We start from the raw sequence: 20,022 nt of genomic DNA, 5'->3' as shown, positions 1-20,022 counted from the left end.
ATTCCATGTCTAAAAGGTGTCAGCTGCTTGCATTACAATTAGTAGCCACAACTGAGTTGTGCTAATTTGCTATGGATAAATTCAATCAATCAGTCGTATTTGGTTGAATTGGGTTGATTAAAGCACACACACAAACCAGGCTGTAAGACGTGTAACAGGATTATTAAAACTTTGGTTTAGATGAACACAATTTTGGACCAGGTTGAAAATATAATAACATCATTGAGCTGCATCACCTATATCAGCAGGAAATAGCTACTGAGCAGACAGAGGGGGAAAATGGTTTATGGCAATACAAATTAGCAATGCAAGATGATTACTTTATTAGAAAAACTGTTATGATATTTATAAAAACTGACATGTAGTTCATTAAACATCTATGCTTTTGCTCATAACTTATGGGTCGTGTGTGTGTGTGTGCGTGTGTTAGGTTAGACTCGTTTCCAACTCACCGAATCGTTCTGCTGCTGGGGACTGGAAGTAGCAGATTGACTGCTCTGCTGTTGGGGAGAGAACTGTGAGATCTGCTGTTGCTGTAAGGGGTTAAAGATCAATGGTGTAGCAGGGATCTGAGTCAGAGAGAGGAGATAGAGGAAGAATATAAGATGAACCCGCGGGCATTTTTTCATGCTTCCATTATTGTATTACTGTGATAGTTGCCTTCATCTTGTTTCCCAAGAGGGGAATGAATGGAACTTAAACAAAAATAAAAGCGCATTTCTTTTAAGGCATGTTTTGAGCCCAGCAGCCTCACCTGAAGAAGATTGAGTGGCCTCAAGCTTTGGGTGTTGTTCAGACCAAAAGGTGCACCTGTAGGACAAGAGCACAGAAAACAAACTAACAGAAAAAAAAAAACTGGGTGCAAAGATATTGTACACTAAGCAAACCACAAATGAAGCAGATATTCTAGCATAAATGTGTAAGAGAGGGGAAGTGGATACCTGCAGAAGCTGCAGACTGCATGGCAGGAAGTGCACTGGGCATCAGGCCTCCTGAAGGCAAAATTCCACTAAGGTTTATTCCAGGACTACAACCCAGCATGGGATTAGAGCCAGCCATGAGAGTCTGAGGACTGCTGTGACACACAGAGACACAAACAAATTGAAAAATCACAATAAATGCGGTGTTGCCCTCAATGTAGTGTCTGCTGTAAATATATCAAGTGAATGAAAAAATTAAATGACTAGGTGAGGGGAATATGAGAAGAGAATATCATTCTGTTCCCACTTCTAACAAAAAAGTGCAGGAAAAAAAAAAAAAAAACAGGTAGGGAGATTGAGAGTGTGACTCAAAGTCAGAGGGCAGAAGGTCATACCAGACAGAGCCAACCACGTTGATGAAGTTGAGGCCAGCAGGGTTGGTCATGACCTGCGAGGAAGTGGTACCCGTGCTGATGGAGGTGGGTAGAGGGATGGTCATGACAGGCAGCGCCATTTGTTGTTGGGAGAAGGGGGCGAGTAGTGTCTGCGGCTGGGGCATAGCTGGGTCCTGGGGTGTGGGTGTCACTGAGGGTGTGGCACACTGAATGTCCACTGGGTGAGGTGTTGAGCATGGGGTGTTGGTTGGCGTGGGTGTAGATGGCTTGGGTGTTCCAGATCCTGAGGACAGAGAAGGAAAAATCAAATTATAGCATATGCACACCCACACCCTCCCCTCCAATAGTATTGGAACAGTAAGGTCTATTCTTTTGCTCACAGCTGGGCAACAAGAAACACCTGTCATTCACATGTTACAATATTTTTAGTCACTTCAAAATGGGTGAATTCAATCAAAACATGTCATGTTCCAAGTTGTTTAACACATCCCGATGAAAATATCAGCAAATGAAAGCTGAAATTCTGATCTATCGTCTTATTCATCGTTTGAACTCAAACACGGATATCTTCAATATATAGCAAAAACAAAAGGACTGGACTTGCTGATCCAGTACTTTCAGACGGGACTGTGTGTGTATTCTTTTAGATATGAAGCTGAGCCTGTGCACATATTGGAACCATATATCAAGCACTAAAGTCTTCATCTGTTAAATACATGCCAGTCACATTTCATTCAGTAATTTAACAGTGTTACACGCAAGTCCTAATGTTTTCTCTGACTTAACACACATGAATTTCCTGATTTCTTGAGAGCATAACGTTGGTCCGAAAAATAAACCCAGACAGCACATCTTTATTCAAATATATTACATGAACTCTCATATCCAATAGAAAAAGTGTGTGACAAAACCATACATGTTTTCGCCACCTATACGCCCATGGACAATTTATTTATTTTATTTTGCTTTTTGGTTCGTTTAACTATGTGCAGTGTGAAACCAAATAGCAAACATGCAAAAACTTTGATTTTGCGCTGATCTTAACTTCGGAGTAATAATGTGAAGACACTCTTAATCGCTCCCTTACCCCCTCACATTTCTCCTCTGTTGTCACAACCTCAAATACCGCAACCAACATGCTATGTTCCACCCTAACATCTTCTCTTGACAACATCTGCCCCCTAACCTCCAAACCTGCTCGCACATCACCCTCAAGCCCTTGGCTCTCAGAAGCTCTGCGTAACAACCGGGCCAAACTAAAAGCATCTGAAAGGAAATGGCGCAAATCTAACAACCCAACTGAACTAACCAATTACCAGACACTTCTCTCCTCTTTTTCCAATAGCATCTCCATTGCTAAAGCCACATACTACCAAGAGAAGATTGGTAGTTCTCCTAACAAACGCACTCTCTTCAAAACCTTTTCCTCTCTTCTCTGTCCCCCTCCTCCCCCTTCCCCTACCTCTCTCACTGCAGATGACTTTGCCACTTTCTTTTCCAACAAGGTTACATCAATCAGGAACCAGTTCTCAACCCCAGACATGCATAGACCGGCTCCTCCTCCATGTAACTTCCAACTAACTTCCTTCTCTCCTCTATCAGAGACTGAAGTCTCTAAACTCCTCCTGTCTAGCCATCCCACAACCTGTCCTCTTGACCCTTCTCACCTTCTTCAGTCCATCTCTCCCACACTATTACCTGCACTCACACACATATTTAACACATCCCTCTCTACCGGCACATTCCCTACCTCATTTACTCAGGCCCGGGTTACCCCACTGCTTAAAAAACCATCACTTATCCCTGCTGCAGTTGACAACTACAGACTTGTTTCCCTCCTCCCTTTTCTTTCCAAAACTCTTGAAAGAGCCGTTTTTAATCAACTCTCCAATTTTCTCACACAGAACAACCTCCTGGACACTAAGCAGTCCGGCTTCAAGAGCAATCACTCCACAGAGACTGCTCTGCTTTTCGTCACTGAAGCCTTACGACTAGCAAGAGCAACCTCTAGATCATCTGTCCTCATCCTACTTGACCTCTCTGCTGCTTTCGACACTGTGAACCATCAGATCATCCTGTCAACTCTCTCCAGCCTGGGCATCACTGGAACGGTTCTGCGCTCGGTGGAATCCTATCTTTCTGACAGATCCTTCAAGGTATCATGGAGGGGAGGTATTTCTGAAACTCAGCAACTCACAACTGGCGTTCCACAGGGGTCAGTTCTGGGTCCACTCCTCTTTTCTATCTACATTACATCACTAGGGCAGGTGATTGAGTCTCATGGCTTCTCATATCATTGCTATGCTGATGACACCCATCTCTATTTGTCCTTTCAGCCTGACGATCCATCCGTCTCTGCACGCATCACTGCTTGCCTGTCGGACATCTCGGTCTGGATGAGGGAACACCATCTTAAGCTTAACCTGGCAAAATCTGAGCTTCTCGTCATCCCAGCCTGTCCCTCAATCAACCACAACCTTACTGTACAGCTCAGCTCAACCACACTCAAGCCAAACAGGACAGCCAGGAACCTTGGGGTGATTCTTGATGACAGCTTGACCTTTACAGACCACATCTCAACAACTGCACGGTCCTGTAGATTCATCCTGTACAACATCAAGAAAATCCGACCCTACATCACCGAACAGGCTACACAGATACTAGTCCAGGCTCTTATCTCAAAACTGGACTATTGCAACTCACTACTTTCACTACTGTCTGGAACAGCACCCTCCTACCTCAACTCTCTCCTTAAGTCTTATGTTCCCTCACGCAATCTGCGATAGTTTAGCGACCGACGTTTAGTAGTTCCCACTCATCGTCCCTTTCCAGAACCTTCACACTAACTGTTCCTCAGTGGTAGAATGAACTTCCAATCTCAATCTGGACCGCAGAATCTCTCACCATCTTCAAAACACCGCTAAAGACCCACCTCTTCCATGAACACCTAACCAACTCATTTTAAAAATAAATAAATAAAAAATTTTGCACTTATACCTCTACTCTGCACACTTTGCTTCTTCTGGAACTCAATTAATGGATCTTGTATGGTAGCACTACTTGTATTGTTCTCTGCTTGATATATCGCTTTGCTTGTATTTTTCTCATTTGCAAGTCGCTTTGGATAAAAGCGTCTGCTAAGTGAATAAATGTAAATGTAAAAGATGTTTACATAGTACAAAAACCAGTAACACTAGTAAAGTATAAACACCTAGCAAGCATGAAAGTGTCAGAGGTTACAGTGATGCAGTTCATACAGGATGGATCCAAGCTCATACATTCTGAGAATGACATGAACACAGTAAAGTGATCTGTGGTCAGGGCCACTCCATAAATTAGACCATTTGGAGAATGAACCACACTATTAAAAAAAATCATTCTCCTGAATTGCGTGGACTAGATGCATGTTTCACCGATCATGTATTTCTGCATTGTCCATCTATTAAACATTAACCTTCTGGTACAGAGAAACAAAAGAAGAAAAACAAAAAGGTGGAAAAAGATGAGCACAAATCTGAGGTAAGGCTATAACCAACTTGACACTTTTAGCATGTCATTACTAAGCCTTCCTAAGCAGGAATTAGTTTTATTATCATGCATTAAGCCAAGTGATTTACGTTGTGGACTGACTCAGCAAGTTAACATCAGCTGAGGTTACAGCATGAAAATCATTTTTGTGTGCAGTTACTACTAGTTAAGTAGACTACACGTTATGTAGTTGCTATACTCTAAAGCCTTTAGTTTTTCAGCCAGGTGTAAGCTGCTGTAGGACAGACAGCAGAGTATACGGAATGTAGACTCACTTTGCATGGGAGAGAGAGCAGCGGGAGACAGCAGGCCCACCTGGCCCAGCTCGATGGAGTGCTTCCGCGACAGAGATTGACTCTTGTTTGGTGGAGGGGTTGGACACTTCAGATGGCCACTGGGTGCTTGTGTACTGTAAGGATTACCTAAAGAAAATGTGGGGACAGGGAAACATCGCAACTATGGAGTGAAATCACATTCATCAAAACCTGAACCTGAATTAATGACACTAACGTGGCAATTTCATATTTTCCTCATAGGCAGAGTCTCCAACAAACAGGACACCCCCTTACCAGACTCCCCCCCCCCCCCCCCCTCTCTCTTTCGTGGTTAATAAAACAAAGAAATGCACTTGTCATTTATTAAACTATCTTAAAAGGATACTTCATGCAAAAATTTTAACTCGGTCATCACTCACTAACCCTCGTTCCAAACCCGTAAGACTCTCGTTCATCAGCGGAACACAAATGAAGACATTTCAAATGAAACCTAGGAGATTTCTGTCCCTCCATTTACAGTCCAGTAACCAAAACTTTCAAGCTCAAAAAAGTTTATAAAGGCATCGTAGAAGTAATCCATCTGACTCCAGTGGCTTAATCTCAGTATTATGAAATGCTTTTAACATTTTTTCACAAAATACCTTAATTTCCGCATAGATCTCAGACACGCGTTCACAAGAGAACCATGACGCATGCGTGTTGTGTTGACGTGAGAGTAGACAGTTGTGTTTTTTTTTTTTTGTCAAGAGCAGACTAAAAAAATGCAAGTCCTCCTCTATGTCAAAATCTGCAGACATCTTTGCTTCAAAAGCTTTGTTGTGTGTGACTCAGTTTGTGTACTGCGTCCCTCTTCCTCTGCTGTAACAGTGTAGCACTTCCGGGTCCCATTGTAGAGTAATTGATGACAGAATTTTTGCTTTTGGGTGAACTCTCGATTTAACACACACAATACGAAAAACTTGTATCTCCATTAAACATTATCTTCTTACATAAATAAATGTTTTATATATATATATATATATATATATATATATATATATATATATATATATATATATATATATATATATAAAATACATATATATATAAATAAATTTTGTGTGTGCGTGTGTGTGTATATATATATATATATATATATATATATATATATATAAACTCATACAATTTTCTAACAATTATTTTGATAATCGATTAATCTGTCGATGATTTCTTTGATTAATCATTTAAAAGGCCAATTTTTATTGCCTGTATTTTTTCGAAAAAATGTTATTTCACATTCTGGCCGATGTTGTCCTTCAAACATTGTGCAGATTGAAGGTTATGAAAAAGGTATTAAATGTATCTATATGGGCAATGTTATTATTGTGCAAAGGATTAAAAAAAAATTAACATTATACTTTGAAAACAAACAAACAAAAAAAACTGATTGTCCACAAGCTTTAAAGCAGAACTTAAATCACTATATTAAAAATGCTAAAAGAGAAAAACAAAAGCACAAACTAAGTGTTAACTGGTAAGAGTCTGAATGTTCTGCAGTAACACATACATTCACTCATCTGAACACAGTAATGGTACTTTTTTCTGTAAATGTATTAATCTTCTTACATTTATATACAATTTACTAAGTTACTAAGTTACTGCTCTAATAAAAAAAAATGAAAAAAACACAATTACTTTTGTTTCTAAACATAAATATAACATCAAACAACATATTTGATCAAAACGAATATTTTAGTGAGGGTTATTGCGCTTCCTTTCTACTGCACGCTGTTTGATTGGCGCGCATGCGTGGACTCGCGCTCATTCAGTTAAGTTTAATGGAGACTCACTCGCTGTCAGGGTGAGGCTTTAAGTAAAATGGAATTACTGGTGTGAATTTCTAACATTTACAGATAAGGATATAAATGTAAAAATGTCATTTCTGTGCTGAAAAAAACATGTCTGGAACACATTAAATGTCACACGCATCTGTCGCAGCATCTGACACAACAAGCCACGTTAATACACTTACGAATTTCTTTGAAGCATTGAATATAAAACAAACAAACAAACAAACAAACATTCTCATGTTTTGGACGACCTGGATCGTGCACTTTTACCACAACAGCTCACTCTGTGACCTCCGCTGTTTCTCAGATGCGTCTTTTTCATAGAAATGCGTTTTTCACCACTGTGAAGTGACGTCACTGATGGGGTTATCCACAGTGACATCACAGACCTGACTAATACATAATGAAATTCGTTGTCGATTATTTTAATTATCCATTATTATCGATTAGTTGCAGCCCTATACAGGAATGTTTAAACCTCAGAGATGTGTTATTTCTGGATCTACTCACGTCAGCCTTTTTCAGGATTTCCACAGCGTTATTTTTTTTTTTTTTACAACTGAAATGTTTTGGTAACCACTTGAATATATTACTGAATTTTGTACTGAATTTTCTGAAACTGAATTTTTAAGGTTGGAATTTAAAATTTGTGAATTTAGAAACAATATATTGAAATATCCAAGACTTGCAATTAAAGACTTCAGTAACATCATGCATGTCGTTTTCTTAAAAATAACAAGAAATTCAGGTTGACTTTCTGATAAATCTGATTTTCAATATATTAATAGTCTACTCAATAAAAGAACACATTGGGCCCTTGCATAACTTTTAACACCATTAGATAACACGATTATCTTCAAACACAAATGGAGTAAGATCTACATAAAACTGCATGTCCTCCAGAAACAGCTGCTTACCTGAGGAGCTGGTGGAGGAACCAGAGGGCAGTTTGATCGGCGGAGGTTTGTGCTTAACTCCCTTTCCCAACACTGAGGACTGGACCAATGCTGAGAAACCATCCACCTTAAAGAACACAACCAAACCCACCACAAAACACATTACAAGAAAGCCATATGTACTTTCGCACCCAATCATAATATTTCTTTTATTTTAGAGCAAAATACATTAAGTGTAAATTATTATGAGTCACAACTTGCTATTAGGAAGAGATAGGATTGATAACACTGTCTGGTTGCAGTTTATTGTATTCACTACAGGATGTCAATGAAGACTCAGGAAGATAGCATCAAGTTGAAAACTATTCACTTCAGCTTAATGGCAATGGCACTCAGCACAGTATGGCATACAGATCTTTACAGATAGGGGGTCCAGTAGAAACTAGGTGGGAGTATCTGAGTAATGTGTAGTTTAACTTGGGTGTGTAGTTCTCAATAAGAAAAACAATAAAGGAATAATTACTAAACTGTAATGTGGTACAACATCACTACATAGAGCAACAATACAGAAGGCTAGATAATTAGGATCATTTATTCATCGTAGAACATTACAACAATTCCCCAAGTAAAGATATCAATTGTAATACTTACATGATCACAATTGCAGTATAAATATTTATTTAGAATGAAAGAAATATTGTACAAATGATGTATTTAAACAGTAGCCAATAACAACTTAGCATGCTAATGAACCTTACCCTGCTTAAATTATCAAAACAGGTACTACTAACAGTTTCAAGTTTACATTTGTGATGATGAATAATGCACACACGCACACTCGTAGAAACCACTGAGGAATCACCAAAAAGGGTCTTGAAATTCAGGAACCAACGAAAAACAGTACACTCTTAAAGGGGTCATATGATGCTTTTTAAGATTTTACTTTTCCTTTACTGTGTAATGTATCGGTTTGTGCATGTAGCAGATCTGCAAAGTTACAAAGCTCAATCTCCCACAAAGGGATTTATTCTATCGAATAGAACACTGCTCCAGACCTGCCTAAAACGCCTCAATCGAAGTCCAGATATTACTTCCACAAAGGTCTACGTTACTATTTGAAATATTAGCATAATTCCGCAAAAAAAAGCAAGGCAAGGCTTCAGTGAACTGTGTTTGTGCCATGTCATAAACACGCTGTGTTTCGATGCGAAAGCAAATCCTTTTTGTTATTACGATCTTCACAAGTGCATAAAGTTCAAAGTTGTTACAGTGAAGAAGACAAATTAAACTGTTATATCATATCTGAAATGTAAGTGTGTTACAAAATAAAAATTTACCAGTGTGAAACTTTGTGCTCAATTCGTGCTTGCATCGATGGTGCCGATTGATCTGCTTGATCATCCGCATTTTCTGAATCTGACTCGGGCTCGGACTGATACAGTAAAACCCACGTCATTACCAACTGTGTTCCTTAGAAGCTTATAATTGCTTTAGAAGCCTTGGAAGCTGAAGCTCGCAATTATGGTAAGGGGCGTTACATTTCAGACACACGCTTGAGGTTTTGGAGCACGCTGGGCTTTTCAGAAGGAGGGAGCTTTGGAGAAACCGAAACTCAATCAGAGCGTTTCAGACAGACTGGGAGTAGAATTACTGCAATAATGTACATATGTAAAAAACTGTGTTTTTTGAACATTAAAGCTACCCTATTAAAAGTTACCCTATTCTATTACACCCAATAAACAAAATAATAAACTTTTAATATGGCATCGTATGACCCCTTTAACATGAGGTTCTGCCATTTTGATTCCAATGCAACATATGCTGAGGCTGATGCAATACTTGCATTGAATTTTACCAGAGGTAAGCGCTCACCTACTGGACATCGTTGTGACACTTCATAGAACTATATAAACGTTTAGCATACCGAGGGCCTTATATACACATGCTTTCTGAACAGCTAAAATATGAAGGCTATCACTACTGATTATTTTGACAGTACATTAGTTGACAGTTTCCTTTCGATCAACAATCAAGTAGTTGATATCATATACTGTCTTAAAAACCGACTTGTACAGACAATTGTTAACATTTGTTTTGTCCCTAGATAAATGCTACATATACACTGATCAGCCATAACATGAAAGCGTTATGAAACACTAAACTACATTTTCTGAGTTTTTATTAGAGGTGTTCATGTCACACATAATAAAAGACAATCTTAGCATCCGTTCATTTTAATTGTAGGAGAAAACGTTATTTCTGAGCTCCTTTCTGTTATATTCGTCTTCCGGGTTTAAAATCTCGTCCTGTCACATGTCACAAAGCGGTAACATGGCAATGTACTATAGTTAATCAATGATGCGTCGGTATCTCATAATTATTCCCGAGCCTGCGTGTTCTTATCCTATGAGAAGATACTGTCTCTGAATTATTTATGACAGCAGGTGGTGTTTTTCTACAGATGTAGTAGATGAGAGAGGCTTTCAAATGGGTCGCAAGTGTTTGTTTCAGTGGTGTAAGAGTTCCAGTGTGTTTTCTCGGAAGAGCTACAAGAATTGGAGAAAGGTGGACTTCGGACTTTCTCATGAAAGCAGCTTGCATCTAGACAATGATTCGGTACTCAGTCCCGAGGACTTTTCCATCCCTTCAAATGAGGTATGTGTAATGTGTCATTTTTAACCATAACATTTCTTCTTCCTTTTGAGCTAATTAAACCGCTTAAAGTTTCACCGGGGCCAGCGGGCCGTCGCGTGCAAAACTATGCAACGAGAGTCCACGTTGAAGGGAAGAGTCTTCCCCCTTTTATATGTGAAATGCTCGAGCCTATTAGCTAGCTACCATTCTGACACTTCTCCCATCCGCACAGTCTCCGGTTTTGTTTTTTGTTTTCCTCCATAGTCACGCCAGGGGCTAATGGTTCAAATAGACAGGGCAGAGGACCTGCACTGCTATCTGTTGTGTCTCCATTTAGCCATAGGAATTCTGGAGGAGAGAAGTCCTCTGCCTCATCTGCAAACTTTTTGTCACTATCCATCTTTATTGTGAGTGTTCTGGAAGCACGCCGCCCCCCTTTCTCTCCTGCTTTTCCCTGCCATCCATGCCCATTTTAGGTGCATTTTTCAAAAACATTGAGAGGTAGACTTGAGCTGAAAGAGGGAGGTTTCATGACCCTTTAACATCACTGACAGGTGAAGTGAATAACACAGATTATCACATTACAATGGCACCTGCCAAGGGGTGGGATATATTAGGCAGCAAGTGAATGGTCAGTTCTCAAGGTTGACGTGTTGGAAGCAGGAAAACAGGGCAAGCATAAGGATCTGAGCGACTCTGACAAAGGGCAAAACTGTGATGACTAGACTACTGGGTCAAAACGGCAGGTCTTGTTGGGGTGTTCCCATTATGCAGTGGTTAGTACCTACCAAAAGTGGTCCAAGGAAGGAAAACTGGTGAACTGGTGACAGAGTCATGGACACCCAAGGTTCACCGATTCATATGGAGAACGAAGGCTAGCCTGTCTGGTCCACAGAGGAGCTACTGTAGCACAAATTGCTGAAAACATTTATGCTGGCTATGACAGAAAGGTGTCAGAACGCAGTGCATTGAATCTTGCCGTGTATGGGGCTGTGTAGCCGCAGACCGGTCAGAGTGCCCATGCTGACCCCTGTCCACCGCCAAACAAGCCTACACTGGGCAAGTGAGGGAAGAAACAGGAAGAAGGCAAGCCGGCGGAGACGGTGTGAAACCTTGGGTCCTGGCATTCATGTGGATGTTAATTTTACAAGTACCACCTACCTAAACATTGTTGCAGACCAAGTACACCCAATCATGGCAACGGTATTCCCTAATGACAGTGGCCTCTTTCAGCAGGATAATGTGCCCCACTGCAAAAATTGTCCAGGAATGGTTTGAGGAAAATGACCAAAGTTTAAGGTGTTGACTTGGTCGACAAATCATGTACTAGTCTAACAAGTCCGATCTATGGAGGATCTATTTTTTACCATACATATAAAAGTTTTTGTTAGAATGCATGGATTTCTAGCACATTGCCTTCCATCATGAAGCTGAATGGTGTTCCTCACAGATTGTAGTCAAGCCAATGTTTCTGCACATTTTCACCGCTTTCTGGAACATCTTTTGCTGAATATTTGATTATGGGAAATTTTCACTGAGAAAATTATATATATGTATAAATTGAGTAATCACGACAGCCATACTAAATAGCACAAGAGCTGTTGTCTCCATGTCTCACCTCTGTCTCCCTTGTCGGAGAGAGCTGGCTTTGGGCTCCCATGTTGCCGGAGCTGTGCAATATCTTCACCTCACACTTTAGATCGGTCTCGTAAACATCCTTGTACTGACACAAAAACCTGATGAACAGAGAACTACAGTTTAAGCACAGCACTCAACTACACCGACAGGAAGTTCATATAGATGATAACAATGTATAGGACATAGAACCAGGTGAAAATATGTACCAGCTGTTCATTTACCATGGATATGCGATAAAAGAATAATACAACGAGGCATCACACATCACAAAACAATACAAAAGAATAACATGATCTCAACAATAAAACATAAATACAGCTGCTGTACTCACCGATCAGCGTCTACCTTCGAACCTAGGAGGAATCTGTTAAGGATGAAGGAAAAGAAAGTACAACATGAGCAGAGCAACATACCACCCAGTACATCGGCTGAAACAGTAGCAGATAATCTATTGTTCGACTATTGTTCATTTCAAAACTCGAAAATGCTCCCTACGGTGGGTGAATGAGGTGCAGGTCAGACACATCCTCGTCTACTTTTGGGTCACTGCTGCTGTAGATTTTTCCGTATACCAGCGGGTCACCCATAGACTGAAAGATAGTGACCTTTGTCCTCTGAGGCTGGCCACCCACTTCACACTCAAACACGTAGTCATCTTTTATGTCCTGCATAAAGAAAAAGGCCAAAATGCTACATTCAACAACCTTTGCGTTGAACTTACGTATAGTGCAAGAATAAACCAAACCTCCAAATAGATTTCTAAAGTAAAGAGTAAGAGATTACCTGTGCAGGCCAAACCTGCGGCGGTTGAGAATCCTCTAGTTTGATTGACTTCTCCACTACAGCATACTTCTCCACCTACAGCACAAGGAGAAGCCAAAACTTTACTCATTTACTCTGTTCAAATAATAGCTCAGTGTTATTGTAAAAAGAAACAGAACACTCATAGAAGACACATTTTTTATTATTATTTTTATATACCAACTAATCTCACATGAGGAAGAAGTGAACCGGCTCAAACAAGTAGGTGTGTGTGAGTATGTGTTTGTGTAAGAACTCACATCAATCTCTGCTGGAGTAGTTAGCTGGCAGCTATTTTGTTTCCACATGTCCACACACTGTAGGAGGAGCACAAAAGCTTTTTTAAATATCTCAATCTCATGTGCCAGATTACACAAAGAGATAATATAGTTTCTCAAACACATTTCGACATTAATAGGGGTAAGCCAACTCTCACATTCCCAGCCTTAGAGATCTTAAGGTCCACAACCGGCAGAGGTTTCCTCTCTTTCCTCTTGTGCAGGTAGTCCAGCAGGCGAAGCTGAGGAGGCGTGGGAAGGTTGGCCAGCTCCTGCTGCCGGTTCAGCGCTGCTCGTGAGTACCTCTTAAAATACCTGCAGCACAAAACAAAAGCAACACTAGCAACAAGAGCCTAATAAGAGGAGCTGTTAAACGTTAAATGAGTTTTACAATACGTAACCCTTCACTGACACTTTGCAGACAGGGGCGGCGCAGGGGCTCCCGATCAAAAGGTTGCGAGTTCAAATCCCTAACTACTGGGTGTTCAAGCACGACCCTTAACCCTCAACTACATCCTGTCACAACCCTACTGCGTTGAAGTCAGCCATTCAAATAAACGTAAACGTAAATGTATCCCAGCATGTAAATGTATCCCATGAACACCTACAATGTCTTTAAAAGAGAAACATTGTTCCTACCTCTTAAATGTATAAAACACTGTTTACATCTTGTTTTATGCATATTATAATCTAGACTGGATTCCGGTAAGCCTTTAACAACACACATTCACTCTTGTACTCACATGTATCTCAGTTTTATAGAAACGATGGTTGCTGCATCAGAAATCACTATTTTGCACAAACATATTACCAGAACGTACTGACAAATGTGCTTTTGAGAGGCACACTGCATAACAAGGCTAACATCTGTCTCCTAAAGTAGCTTGAGTACTGTATAACACTGTTATCTGTGTAATTTAACTACATCTTGGGTGCATTTATATCTCTGTGTGTAAAACTGCCGACTGTATTCTGTTCCTAGCACTAAACTCTGTTTTCAGAGCTTTCTCAAGTTCATTCTGGATGGCTCTCAGAAGCCCAAACCAGGTGTATAACTTAACCACAATCAAGAAAACAGATTTCAGGAAATTATTTCTGGTCTTAACAAAATTTTTTTTAAAAAATAAGCAAGTATCTCTTAATGTTGCACAAAACTGGACTATTGTACATCTTTCATAAACATCAGCATACATGCACCAGACATGGCAAAACCGCACACACACACACATACACACATTCCCAACACCTTGAGCTCTTATCCCTTACACTCCTCCCACTGACACAAACAACACTCTCAGACAGCTATGTAAATTGTTCCACCAATGCCTCACAAAACAACAACAACCATAATTAAACATGTGCTTCCACATATACACAGGCGAAGATGCACAGTCAAATATCCACAGCGAGCACATCCACAGTGGCACTGATGATGTAAACGCATCTAATTTAAATTAAAGGATGTGATCAATCGCCCACCATTCTAACACACATAAACCTGCACTCAATGGAGCACACGTCATTAATATGTTCAGAATAAGTGCATAAGTCACCGTTTCATGGAGCGCGTGTTCATCTTCTGCTTGTTGTATAGCAGCCGGTTGGCAGTGCATGTGACAGTGATTGAAGGGTCCAGGCACAGAGGCTCCGCTGTGGCCAGGATCAACTGGCTCTCCAGCTGCAGTTTATCGTCCTGAAAACACACACATCGGAGCCCTCAGAGATCAATGTTTAATTTCCCTGTAAATCTAGAATTGCACGACAGCCTTCAACCAGATCACAGAACACCAGCTAGATTGTATGATAGCGCACCGTAATAAGGCACTCTGAACTCGTTGAACCGTTAATGTTACGCTTTACTGTTATACATGTGGTCACCACAACATTATTTCCAAGTAGATATTTAGAAATAGAAATTCGCTGTTCCGGATATTCAGATATACTCTGGCAATATGCGCCTTTTCTATATATGCCTATAATAAGAGCATCTGATACCTAGGAGTATCAGTCATAGGCAGTGTAGTCAATGAGATAACATTTATCAGTCCATTATGACCAAGGCCATCTTCAATGTCACCTAATGGAGAAACATGAGCGCAAAACAGGCAAAGTAAAAACTAAATGAAGTAAAAGGTAAATGAGAACAGCATTTCAAACTGAGAGAAAGTCTCATGGCAAATGTTAAATCTGTTTAAGAGTTGGTGTTGTTTTTTGTTTTGTTGGGCCTGTTCATCAAATAAAACCACAAAAGCCATTTTATTTTTGGATCATTCAAAGATTCGTACAACTGTTACACAGTATTGTGCTCAAGGCACAGTTCCTCAAGCCCAGTCATGTCACTCAATCTGTATATTAAAATCAATCCCAGGAGACAGGAGGACGTCTAGATAAAATTGTGACTTCATTTGGACAGGGACACTATTACTACATCACTATGGTTAAATGTTTTAAAGCATTTTTAAAACAACTGATCGCTGTCCTTAATGAACGCGATATCTCAAAAATCCATGAAAATGGCTTATGGACATATCAAGAAGTTATAACCGTGAATATATTATTCAATCCTCTTGTTCTAATAAGAGCACAGAGACCCACCGGTCATTTGATCTGATTTTTTACCTGCGTCCACTTGTGGTGATCGCTGGTCATGGCATGGACATCACAGATCAGGGTCTGACATAAAAATAAAGAGGAGAGGTCCAAAAACATTTACATTTGCACATTTACACCTCTTACAGTCTTATACATTTCTAACAAGGCCTTTTGTAGTTCAGCAACAAAATATAAGAATAAAAGAAAAGGTCCTGGGTTTGAAATCAGTGCCGATTTATCTCGTGTACAATGTTACACTGAGGATATTTTCGTAATGCTCACCTGCATAGTGGGTCTCAGCAGTACATGGCGGCTCTGATAAGACGGCATCTTGGTGTTCCCTGACTGTCTGTAATCTCGAACCTCTGTGATGACACAGCCACAGTGAAATATGTTGACCTAAAACAAAAAAAAGTGTTTAGGTATAATACTCATTAACTTTCACTGGAATCAGAAGCAATAGTGAATAATCACAGCACTGAATGACAGAATGTTTATTAGAACAGGCAGTACCGCAGGTGGTGAAATTTCAAAATGACGAGCTTATGCCACAGCATCAAGATGCTTTGTGCCACAAATAAATATGCGAACGAATATGAATGAGTGTGTTTCATTTAAACAAACCAATCAATTACAGTTTTTTTCATTGCAAGACAATAAGGAGCTGCGCTTTTTTCTTTTGTTTAGCTGTCAGGCAAATGAAATAAAATATGTTAGTGCCCATTATATCAAAAGCCTACTGTACCTGCTTGTACAAATGACTGAAAAACTGATATCCAAGCTATTTGTACACAATCTGCTACCAATTTGTCCACCACTACTGGTGCTATTTTAGTTGCTGCAACTTGCTAAAAATGCAGTAATATCACTGTGAAACTGTGAAGATTGCAGTGGTGCTTGAAAGTTTGTGATCCCTTTAGAATTTATATATATATGAATAAATATGACCTAAAACATCATCAGATTCTCACACAAGTCCTAAAAGTAGACAAAAAGAACCCAATTTAACAAAAAGGAGACTATTAAAAAAAATATTAGAAATAAAAAAAAAAAAAAGAAAAATATTACACTTGATCATTTATTTATTGAGGAAAATGATCCAATATTATATCTCTGTGAGTGGCAAAAGTATGTGAACATCTAGTATTAGCAGTTTAATCTAATTGGGAAATTAGAGTCAGGTTTTTGCATACAATGGGATGACAATCAGGTATGAGTGAGCGCCCTATTTTCCCCCCTCGCTAATGAATGCCCGTTTCACTTTCGCTTTCGAATTAGTAGCAATTCGTGGTCGGCAGTTGCTTGAATAATGGGTTCATTATTATTCTTACTGAAAAACGTAACAACAAAACAGTACACTGACAAACTCGCTTATACTAAACATAGAACTTTTGAAACCAAATCGTCTGCCATCGTGTTGTCAGTCAGCTCACCTCACTCATGCTAAATCTGACTCCTGCTGATCTGTGCTACAACTCTGACTCATTTGGCTCATGCCTATTGAACTAAATGATTTTTATTATTATAGAAAGGCAAAACGACAGTGGGAGGTGATGCCGTGGTGGGCAAGTGATGTATTCAGTGTGCGGCCCGAACAACGTGTAACACCGGCTATTGCAGCAAGCCTACGCAGGACTGATCAACAGTTACCAGAAACGTTTAGTTGCAGTTATTGCTGCACAAGGGGGTTGCACCGGATACTAAAAGCAAAGGTTCACATACTCTTGCCACTCACAGATACGTAAATTTGGATCATGTTCCTCAATAAATAACTTACCAAATATAATATTTTGTCTCATTTGTATAATTGGGGTCTCTTTTTCTACTTTAAGGGCTATTCAGAAATCTGATGTTTTAGTTCACATTTATACAGAAATATACACAATTCTAAAGTTTTCACAAACTTTCAAGCACCACTATATGTGACTTTCTGCTTGGGAAAACATATCTGGAACATGTCAAAAAGAAGACAGTGTGTGAATATAATATAAATATATATTTTTTAAAAAGCAGTATTGTTGTATCTTACTTGCGATTTTTCTAAAAGGTCCACAAGAATAGGTGGCAGCTCCTCAGCATCCAAGTAGTCCAGTAACTCCGCTTCTTCGTACGGAAGCCGAATGGTCTCTGAATCTGATTACAAAGAAAATTTTTTTTTACAAATCTGATTACAAAAATAGTCATTATATAAAATAAAAAGGCTACTTGTGTCTACAGTAGATCTGTAGTAGTAAAAATCTGCCATACACATTACATCACAATGATGAGCAAATATGAAAAATGAAAATGCCTACCAGATCCATTTTTGCCTCGGAGCATGAGGGAGTATCCTTCATTTCCAGGGTACAGATTGACCACCAGGCATGACAGTGACTCCTGTGAGACCAACTTCTCTAGTAGATTCACATTTCGTCTAAGGTTCTGTGGAGATAACACGAATCAGCATTAATATTGTTGTGACACAGCTGGTACTAGGGATGAAACCAACCTCCATAAAGACAATGGTTGTTCACTAATCGTAAGGTTGGCGGTTCGATTCCCAGCCCACATGTCTCCACATGCAGACGTGTCCTTGGGAAAGACACTGAACCCCAAGTTGCTACCGATGGCAAGCTAGCACCGTACATGGCAGCTCTGCTACCACTGGTGTGGGAGTGTGTGTGTGTGAGAGAATGGGTGAATGGGACACTGTGTAAAGTGCTTTGAAGCACCGCTAAGCTTAAAAAAGCATGTAGACCATTTACAAGGTTTGCCAAGATTAGTGTGGAAGAACTCGAGTGTCCTGCACAGAGAGCCCTGACCTCAACCTCGACTTCACGCCTTTAGGATGAACTGAAACACTGAACATCATCCGACATCACTGCCTGAACTCACTAAACCTCTTGTGACTGAACCCCACAAATCCCCACAACCACGCTCCAAAACCTGGTGGAAAGCCTTAACATTATAACAGCAAAAGCGGACGCTCAAAAGGCACATATGTGTGCAACAGTCAAGCATCCACAAACCAAAAATCCATTCCTAAAAGTTCCACTGGTTTATCGTTACGTTTTAAGTGCTATGTAAACGAAGTACGTCAATAAACTGGGCGTGCGAGTATTACCTTTAACTCTGGCTCTTTTTCACACTCCTCCATGTACAATTCGTAAAGTTTTTGGTACAAGGATTTCCTCCCGCTGGAAGACACTCTCCTTCTAGCTGGTCGCTGACGAGCACTTTCAACAATGTACTGCACAAAAAAAAAAAAAGAAAACACTCATGACATGCGACTCAGGCAGGAACACCTTCTCTCCACCCGCTTGAGTAAACAAGCAAACAAACAAAATCACGACACAGGTATTCATATACCTCAGCCCGGTCCAATGCATATTCTAGGTCTTGTTGCTGCAAAAGAGATCAAACTTTCAGCTGCACAGTCATGCCTGCTCTAGTCAAGTGAGAAAGAGGTGAAGGCTCTTGGAAGAGAGAAAACACTGCTTACCATTGTGGTCCACCACCAGTTTGTGTGTGACAGGAGGCGATGCTGTCCTTACCCCAAAACTGGCACGTCCATTGACAGTCCATTCAAACCCTGGGTACAGAAACGCATTTTTAGCTTGATTAACGTGCTCGCCCGATGGACTTGCTGTTTAAATCAGTGTTTTCTCGAACCATCCACTGCAACACGAGTAACATGAGGAGAAAGAAAATCGCTCATTACATTCGCTGCACAGCTAAAACTCTTTACCAAGCACAGAACTAACAGTCTAGTGGGCAGATGAACTTACAGAGAGAGGGAATGAACCCTTTGCTACAGCACGCGCAAAAAAAAAACAATAACAACAACAACAACAACAACACACCCGCATGTTGAGAGTCAATTCTGTACACACACATTTCCAGTGGGATAATTAGGAGATCATGTGGCCATAACGAACTCCTCTGCTCGCTCTGAGGTTAGCTAACAGTGCTAACTCGCTAAAGGACCAGAGTTAGCGCCTCCTTTGCTAGCTGCTCCGTTAGCCTGGCTTCAAGAAAGCTGCAAAAGTTAAACGGAGCACCGCAAGCGAGGAGAGCGCTGCACAAAGTATATACGTTAGGACAAAGAAGAAAATGGACTTGCCAAACAAGGCGCATGTTCCCAGCGCGGAAAGGCAAAGCAACGAGCAAAAAGATTCTTCCAGTGCCTTCAATGTAAAAAACTCATAGCAGCCATTTTCTTCCAGTGTAACAACAAAATCCAAACTTCCGGTGAGT

The 20,022-nt window shown here is 40.2% G+C and overlaps 1 protein-coding gene across 4 annotated transcripts in view; it reads right to left on the bottom strand.

Annotated features, from left to right (window-relative positions):
- The window catches only part of supt20 (SPT20 homolog, SAGA complex component), a 25,581-nt gene extending 5,559 nt beyond the window's left edge, over positions 1 to 20,022 (bottom strand). For 2 of the 4 annotated variants that reach the window (XM_017488498.2, XM_017488499.2), the window contains exons 1-21: positions 19,889 to 20,022; positions 19,268 to 19,357; positions 19,135 to 19,170; positions 18,890 to 19,015; positions 18,081 to 18,207; positions 17,816 to 17,919; positions 16,069 to 16,185; positions 15,814 to 15,867; positions 14,748 to 14,887; positions 13,353 to 13,509; positions 13,177 to 13,233; positions 12,899 to 12,973; positions 12,611 to 12,780; positions 12,447 to 12,479; positions 12,096 to 12,213; positions 7,865 to 7,970; positions 5,119 to 5,265; positions 1,316 to 1,598; positions 942 to 1,075; positions 755 to 810; positions 453 to 569 (exon numbers count right to left, since the gene is read on the bottom strand). In XM_017488498.2, the coding sequence (XP_017343987.1) occupies positions 453 to 569; positions 755 to 810; positions 942 to 1,075; positions 1,316 to 1,598; positions 5,119 to 5,265; positions 7,865 to 7,970; positions 12,096 to 12,213; positions 12,447 to 12,479; positions 12,611 to 12,780; positions 12,899 to 12,973; positions 13,177 to 13,233; positions 13,353 to 13,509; positions 14,748 to 14,887; positions 15,814 to 15,867; positions 16,069 to 16,185; positions 17,816 to 17,919; positions 18,081 to 18,207; positions 18,890 to 19,015; positions 19,135 to 19,170; positions 19,268 to 19,270 (2,160 nt within the window). In that variant the 5' untranslated portion in view covers positions 19,271 to 19,357; positions 19,889 to 20,022. Of the gene's footprint in view, positions 1 to 452; positions 570 to 754; positions 811 to 941; positions 1,076 to 1,315; positions 1,599 to 5,118; positions 5,266 to 7,864; positions 7,971 to 12,095; positions 12,214 to 12,446; positions 12,480 to 12,610; positions 12,781 to 12,898; positions 12,974 to 13,176; positions 13,234 to 13,352; positions 13,510 to 14,747; positions 14,888 to 15,813; positions 15,868 to 16,068; positions 16,186 to 17,815; positions 17,920 to 18,080; positions 18,208 to 18,889; positions 19,016 to 19,134; positions 19,171 to 19,267; positions 19,358 to 19,888 lie in introns of those variants that run through there. The other 2 variants (XM_053686819.1, XM_053686820.1) reach the window with 2 other exon arrangements.

The sequence above is a fragment of the Ictalurus punctatus genome, chromosome 16 (genome assembly GCF_001660625.3).
Source record: "Ictalurus punctatus breed USDA103 chromosome 16, Coco_2.0, whole genome shotgun sequence".
NCBI classification, from domain to species: domain Eukaryota; kingdom Metazoa; phylum Chordata; class Actinopteri; order Siluriformes; family Ictaluridae; genus Ictalurus; species Ictalurus punctatus.
The sequence above is the reverse complement of the archived record's forward strand: the minus strand, read 5'-3'. Positions and strand labels throughout refer to the sequence as shown.